The sequence below is a fragment of the Sinocyclocheilus rhinocerous genome, unplaced genomic scaffold (assembly GCF_001515625.1).
Source record: "Sinocyclocheilus rhinocerous isolate Xijiao unplaced genomic scaffold, SAMN03320098_v1.1 scaffold740, whole genome shotgun sequence".
Classification (NCBI taxonomy): domain Eukaryota; kingdom Metazoa; phylum Chordata; class Actinopteri; order Cypriniformes; family Cyprinidae; genus Sinocyclocheilus; species Sinocyclocheilus rhinocerous.
The window spans coordinates 94,415-101,928 of NW_015636851.1; the positions used below are offsets into that span (position 1 = coordinate 94,415).

Below are 7,514 nucleotides of genomic sequence, written 5' to 3' on the forward strand. Positions count from 1 at the left end.
AGAGACACACACACACCCACACTCACTCACTCACTCACTCATACACACACACACACACACAGAGACTCACACACAGACACAGAGACACACACACACACAGACACAGAGACACTCACACTCACTCACACACACACACACTCACACAGAGACACTCACTCACTCACTCACACAGAGACACACACACACACACACAGTCCGTGCTGATCATGTTGTGTGTTTGTGCAGCGTACGGCGGCTCTCTCATCGAACACTGTCTCATGGCGGTCGGGTTGCCAGGTCTCTGTAAAGTGGACAGCCAGCTTGAAGTCACGCAGGGTAAAAATCCTCTGCATTCATGTAAACCAATGGCAGGGACTGGTTGCTGGAGTAGCTGTGTGTTATGATGGTCTCCTTGTCCTTTGCAGTAAGTCCGAAGATCCTGGAGGCCTTGCAGATGGCTGAAGATTATATGGAGAAAACGGCCAACTTCAGCGGAAGGGTGAGCGTGACTTATGAACGATGAAGAGAACGCATTCCTAACCTGTGGCTCGATCGCTATCTGATGCTCGTCTGTTCACATCTGTCCACTCTCAGGGCTACATCATTCAGAAGAGTGAGAAGAAGCCCAGCATGAGTCCAGATGAAGCTGAGGAAGAGTTGCTCACGTATGATGATCTGATTTCATCACTCTTCTTTCTTCCGGTCGTATTTTATCATGCTGTTGATAAACAGAGCTTTTCTGTCATGTGCAATAATTGATCCTCTTTTGTTTAACAGATATGAAGAATTTCATCCATTTCTGTTTTGCCAACATGAAAAAAGCCGCTCTGTTGAGTTTGAGTCTTTTAACAAGGTTAGTAGTTGCATACACTGCAGATGTGGAATACATCCCCCTTTCAGAATCTGCAAGATGTTTCTCATTTAAAAAAAACTCTTAAATCAGAGCAGAAACAATTAAATTTATAGTCATGGCGTTAAAAGTTGCATCACAGCAAAAAATAAGTCTTCCTCAGTATTTTTGTCTTGTTTTCTAATACAAATATCTAAACACCCTTAAATCAAGACATGTTTACTAATGCTAATGTAAATGAGTTCTTGAAAAATGGTACAAAATTAAGTGAGTTTATGATTAAAACAAGAACAAATATCTGTCGGTGGGGTCAGAAAACTTATCTTCCCTTTGAATTAAGTTTATTTTTCTGACCCCACTAGCAGATATTTGTTCTTGTTTTAATCATAAACTCACTTAACGTTGATCAGTTTCGCAGAAAACAAGACTTTTTCTGTCATTTTGTTTCTCCAGTAAATGTGTCTTGATTTAAGAATCTTTAGACATTTGCACTGGAAAACAACACAGAAATACTGAGAAAGAACAGCAGTTTGCAGTGAGATCAGAAGTACAGTATAAGATATTTCTGTATTTCTAGTGGTTTGGAGCAGGGCTATTCAAGCCTTATTTTTGTAAAATGAATTAAACACAATCTTCTTTCATCTGATCTCAGGCAGTGGATGAGTTCTTCTCTAAGATGGAGAGTCAGAAGCTGGACGTGAAGGCGCTGCAGCAGGAGAAACACGCGCTGAAGAAGCTGGATAACGTCAGACGAGATCACGAGCAGCGGCTGCAGGCGCTTCATCAGGCTCAGGTGTCAGTCGGTGTTTACCGTTCAGTCTGAGTCTCAGAGGCTTGGACACGTTTCAGTCACGCAGTTATGAACCAGAGAAACATTTAAAGAGCGTTTGTGTTGTAGGAAGTGGACAGGCTGAAGGGAGAGCTGGTGGAGATGAACCTTCACATAGTGGACCGAGCTCTTCAGGTGGTGCGCAGCGCTCTGGCCAATCAGGTGGACTGGGCCGAGATCGGTCAGATCGTGAAGGAAGCTCAGGCGGCTGGAGATCCCGTGGCCTGCGCCATTAAAGAGCTCAAGCTGCAGAGCAATCACATCACTATGCTGCTGAAGTGAGAGCTTTCAGATACACAGCATCAGATGCCTCTTCATGATCTCTTAGTTTGACCGGATCCTCGTGTCTCTTTCAGAAACCCGTACGCTGGTTCTGAGGACAGAGAGGCAGAAGACACGGACGCCAGAAAGACTGCGGAGGCATCGGAAGCGCAGAAGGGGAAAAAGGGTAAGAACAAAGACAAAGGACAGAAAGGAAAAGTCGAGAAGGACAAACCGGTTCTAGTGGACGTCGATCTGAATCTCTCGGCTTACGCCAATGCAAAGAAGTGAGTTTACACGTGAATACTGCGATCAGACGTGAGCTCATGATTCTGTCCGAATGACACGTTTACTGAAGCACGAGTCTCTCATCAGGTATTACGACAGCAAGAGAAGCGCGGCCAAGAAAGAGCAGAAAACTGTGGAAGCGGCACAGAAGGTGAGCAGACACGTGACTGGTGGACGACGTGTGTGTTTAGTTTTGGCTGCAGGTTTGTTAAATGTGTGCTTTGTGTTTGTTTCGACTCAAGGCCTTCAAATCTGCTGAGAAAAAGACCAAACAAACACTTAAAGAAGTGCAGACAGTGACCAGCATCCAGAAGGCCAGGAAGGTGTACTGGTAAAGACAAACATCCGTCCGTCCGCTGTGTTGTGTTGTGTGTGTTTCTCTGATCCGGCACATCTGTGTTCAGGTTTGAGAAGTTTCTGTGGTTCGTCAGCTCCGAGAACTACCTGATCATCGCAGGACGAGACCAGCAGCAGAACGAGATGATCGTCAAGCGCTACCTGAAAGCAGGTCAGACCGAAGCTTCCTCCGCTCCCATGATGCTCTCCCGAAGGTTCCTCTGTTTCTCTGAATCCTGTGCTGCCATGTGTTTCCTCAGGGGACGTTTACGTTCACGCCGATCTGCACGGAGCCACGAGCTGCGTGATCAAGAGCCCGTCTGGTGAGGAATTATCACTAAACTCAACTTTCTAAAGGTGAACATCGATCTGATGTTTGTCAGATTCAGATGATGAGACATTTTAATTCCTAGAAATCACTGAAGTGATTCTGATCAGGTCATTGACGCATTTGGCAGATGTTTCAGTCCTGACGTGCTGTTTGTGCTGCTCGTGTGTGAAACTCTTTCATCCAAACACACAGTAGGATCTGTGACTGAGCTTCTGTTTCTCAGGCGAGGCTGTTCCTCCGCGGACGCTCACCGAGGCCGGGACGATGGCCGTGTGCTACAGCGCAGCGTGGGACGCTAAAGTGGTCACCAGCGCGTGGTGGGTTCACCATCATCAGGTGAGCGGCGGCACACGCAGAAGCAGGTGTCGTTGAGTTCAGACACTCATGTGCTTCATCTCACACAGGTGTCCAAAACCGCGCCGACGGGAGAGTATCTGACCACCGGCAGCTTCATGATCAGAGGTGAATATTACTGTGCAGTACATGGATATATATATATATATTATATTAAAATGAAGAGGACTTACCTGTGTCTGGATCCCACTTCCAACACTAAAGTTGCTTCATATCTTGTTCAAAAGTTTGCAATATGAAACAATTCATGTTTTGTATCACTTTTCCACAGGGAAGAAAAACTTTTTGCCCCCTTCATATCTGATCATGGGCTTTGGGTTTCTGTTTAAGGTAAAGACTTCGCCGACACGAAACAATGACAACATAATCACATCACATGACACATTAATGCTAAAATAGCGTGGCTTGGTGGTTAACTCTTTCACCACCAGCGTTTTTGATCATTTTCACACAAATTTCATGGTGCTCAGATTATTTTGTTGTATGAATATCTGAACATGAAATATGTCAAAAAAAAGAACAGAGCCTCTGCTTTTAAACAAAAAACCTGTTTTATTCTAGCTTCATGCAGTCTTTTTTCTCAACACTTGAATGTGGGTACGTTTCATTAAAAAAGCATTTCGAATGAACAGCTGAGAAAATGCTGTTTTTGTCAAAGACTACGTCTGGATCAGATTCAGAACGATGATCAAAGCACGGATGGAGTCGATCGCCTGCATCAACACATCCAGAGCTTCACAGTCCTAACCCACAGACACTTCATTACATTACTTCACTTCATACATACGCGATCGCTCGTTCCTGCTTCTTCTTCACCGTGTTTTGATCCAGAGATTCAGCGCTCTTTCAGAAGATGTGTAATAGCGCCTCCTACTGTATAACAGTGAAAACACAGAAAGCCGGAAAATTCCGTCAATGGCGGGGAAGTCAAGTCACCTTTATTTCTATAGCGCTTTATACAGTACAGATTGAGTCAAAGCAGCTTTACAGTGTTAAACAGGAAAAGAGTTTGTCAATAATGCAAACTAAATTCAATTCTGCTGTAGAGCAGCTCTAAAAAGAGGACAATAGTAAACATTTCAGTTAAAGTCAGTTCCTCATTGATTCAGCTCGGTTCAGTTCTGATAGTGTCTGTGCAGTCAAGCTGAGAGTTAAGAGAAAGAGTTGAAGATCTGTGCTGCTACCGGAGTTATGTGATCGTAATCATCACTCGTTCATGTCAACCTTCAGTTTTCCAGTCTCTCTGCGTCTGTGATTGTAGGTGGATGATCAGAGTGTTTTTAGGCATCGTGGAGAGAGGAAGATGAAAACCCTGGATGAGGAAGAGGACATGACCTCCAGCTCTGCAGATCTCCTGGAGGAAGGAGAAGAACTCTTAGGTGTCAGCACACGTTCACAAACATCATCATCATCATCAGTGTCCAGCCTTCTGTCAGATGTTCAGACGGTCTGTGGTTGATTGTGTCTCAGATGAGGACAGTGGGAACGAGCACGAGGAGCAGCGGGAGTCCAGCGGGACGCCAGACGAGATGACCACATGTGCAAACATCAGAGACGAGGACGAAGCAGAAGACGACGAGCAGCCGGCCGAGGAAGAGAACGCAGCAGAAGACGGAGACGAGGAAGATCAGAGCGCCGAGATCAGCTTTCCAGACACCAGCATCTCTCTGTCTCACCTGCAGCCGCACAGGTGACGCTCGCTCAGACTCTGTTCCACTGCTGTATGAAAAGCATTGGCTGTTTTGAGTCAGTCTGTGTCTTTCTCCACAGGACTCTTCAGAGCGACGCTTTCAAACAGGACGATTCACATCAGGTGAGTTACAGACGGTGAGATCACGTGACGCAGCTCAGCTTTGAGTCAAGCGAAGGTTAACCGATGCGTCTGTGCTGCAGGTGAACACCGAGACTCAAGCCAAGAAGCACCTGACGGCCAAACAGCGCAGGTGAGACACTAGAAACGCCAGCCTGGCACGTTTATTTCTACAGCGCTTTCTACAATACAGAATGATTCAAAGCGGCTTCACAGAAATATACAGGAAAATAACAGCATCAATGATGCAAACTCAAATATGATGCCTCTCAAATATGAGAGAAAAACTAATTCATCTGTAAAACATCTGTGTCATCATTTAACTCCATTTAATTCAGTGTTTAATTTAATATCCTCCTTCAAAAATGTGTAAACCACTTTAAGTGTCAAGAAAAGATAATAGTGCTGTTTCAATAAGTTAATTAGCTATGAAACAAACTCGTTTCAGCTGTAAAGCAGCTCTACAGAAGACAATAGAGTCATTATTCAGATCCGTTCAGTTTCTATTCTAATCTAATAGTGCAGTCAAATCAATAATATTACTGAAAATTAAGAGTCTTGAAGCCAATCGTGAGCAAAGACATCAGTTAGATCAGCATAACTAGTTAATCACCCATCGCTGTCATCAGGGACATGAAGAAGAAGCAGAAACCGGACACGGATGATCCGGAGGAATCCGACTCCAGACCGCCGGAAGCTGCGAGCGTGACACAGACGTGCCGGAACGGAGCGGCCAATCAGCCGCTGAAGAGAGGACAGAAGGTTATAAACCACTGAACCCGTGATCTTCACGTGTAACATACAGTCACGTGTTCCTGCTGCTGTGTCACATGATGCTTTGTTTTTCCCAGAACAAACTGAAGAAGATGAAGGACAAATACAAAGACCAGGATGAAGAGGACCGAGAGATCATGATGAAGTTATTGGGGGTAAGTGTCTCCTGAGATCCAGCACATGAACATTTCACATATAACACGAGTTTACAAGACCATCAGTGAATGCAGTGTTACCCATGAGCACACAGTTCATCTGCATCTGTCATTCACACATAATGAAAACAGTCCGCAGGATCCAATAAAGAGGAAAAAGCAAAGAAGGGCAAGAAAGGAAAAATGAAAGAAGCGGCGGTAAAGAAACCTCAACCTCATCAGAAAGAAGCCGTGAAGCCCAAAGCCGAAAACACCATCCGGAAGACGGAAGATGCTGAAGCTGTTGAAGATCCTGCAGGAGGAGATCAAGACGTCAAGGTCGCAGCACTGATTCATGACCTGTAATATCTGACAGATGAAATACTACACGTGTGTGATCTGTGAATGAAGAGGGTTGTGATTGTGTTGCAGGAGACGGAGGACGTGGACAATCCTGCTGCTGAGGTGAGTGAAGCCAGAAAACAAACAGGAAGAGGAATGTAAACTTCCTGCAGCCGCTGGGAATCATGTGTGTCTACATCTGAAAGCTCTCAGCCGTCTGAGAAGAAGAGGAGCATCAGTGTGAAATGCTCTGAACACAATGAACACTTGCTTCACCTCTGCTGTGTTTGACCAGTTTTCACCAGTTTCTCTTAATTCTCTAGCTGAGGTAGTTGGGTGGTTAAAACCTACAAACTGTGGTTGTGATATTATTCCATCTAGATTAGTTAAGAAAATTTTTTGATATTATTGGTCCCAGTATACTGATTTTAATTAACAGAAGCTTCAAAACAGCAGTAGTTCCAATGGATTTTAAGCATGCCATTGTACAGCCCCTTTTGAAAAAAGATCAAAATAATTAGTTTTATCTAATTACTGGTCTATTTCTAAATTGCCATTTTTATCTAAAATCCTAGAAAAAACCAATTGCAGACCTTTCTAGTTCAAAATTAGATCGTTGAGCAATTTCAGTCAGGGTTTAAAGCAAGTCATAGTACAGAAACGGCCTTGTTGAAAGTTTTAAATTATATTTTTATTTCGATTGATTCAGGCAGCTCAGTGGTTTTAGTTTTACTAGATCTCAGTGCAGCATTTGATACCATTGATCACAATATTCTTGTCTCTCGTCTAGAGGCAGCTAGGTGGTTTTAGTTTTACTAGATCTCAGTGCAGCATTTGATACCATTGATCACAATATTCTTGTCTCTCGTCTAGGAATCCGGGGTATGGCACTTGAGTGATTCAAATCCTTTCTTTTTAATAGAACGTTTTCAGTCCATTTTGGTCAACATTACTCTAAAACGGCCCCATTGTCTAGTGGAGTTCCACAAGGATCCATTCTCGGCCCAGTCTTGTTTTCATTATATATCTTACCCTTCGGTTCTATATTTCATACGCATGGAGTATCTTTTCATTGTTACGCAGATGACACTCGGGTGTATCTACCTTTGCAGGAACAGGATTAAAGCTCTTTTGAGTCACTATTGAGTTGTTTACATGAAGTTAAATCTTGGATGTCACAAAATTATCTGATTTTGAATGAAAGCAAAACTGAAATAATCTGGTTC

General features: G+C 43.8%; 1 protein-coding gene across 1 annotated transcript in view; it reads left to right on the forward strand.

Moving 5' to 3' along the window:
* Positions 1-7,514, forward strand: part of nemf (nuclear export mediator factor) — a 27,123-nt gene that overhangs the window by 16,748 nt on the left and 2,861 nt on the right. Inside the window, exons 7-28 of the mRNA XM_016562963.1 lie at positions 226-315; positions 405-478; positions 574-644; positions 757-832; positions 1,482-1,622; positions 1,728-1,936; positions 2,015-2,206; positions 2,295-2,358; positions 2,450-2,538; positions 2,612-2,715; positions 2,804-2,866; positions 3,098-3,210; positions 3,279-3,336; positions 3,500-3,558; positions 4,490-4,607; positions 4,699-4,918; positions 4,999-5,041; positions 5,122-5,171; positions 5,668-5,800; positions 5,890-5,967; positions 6,100-6,285; positions 6,379-6,411. Of these exons, the coding sequence (XP_016418449.1) occupies positions 226-315; positions 405-478; positions 574-644; positions 757-832; positions 1,482-1,622; positions 1,728-1,936; positions 2,015-2,206; positions 2,295-2,358; positions 2,450-2,538; positions 2,612-2,715; positions 2,804-2,866; positions 3,098-3,210; positions 3,279-3,336; positions 3,500-3,558; positions 4,490-4,607; positions 4,699-4,918; positions 4,999-5,041; positions 5,122-5,171; positions 5,668-5,800; positions 5,890-5,967; positions 6,100-6,285; positions 6,379-6,411 (2,264 nt within the window). The remainder of the gene's footprint in view (positions 1-225; positions 316-404; positions 479-573; positions 645-756; positions 833-1,481; positions 1,623-1,727; positions 1,937-2,014; positions 2,207-2,294; positions 2,359-2,449; positions 2,539-2,611; positions 2,716-2,803; positions 2,867-3,097; positions 3,211-3,278; positions 3,337-3,499; positions 3,559-4,489; positions 4,608-4,698; positions 4,919-4,998; positions 5,042-5,121; positions 5,172-5,667; positions 5,801-5,889; positions 5,968-6,099; positions 6,286-6,378; positions 6,412-7,514) is intronic.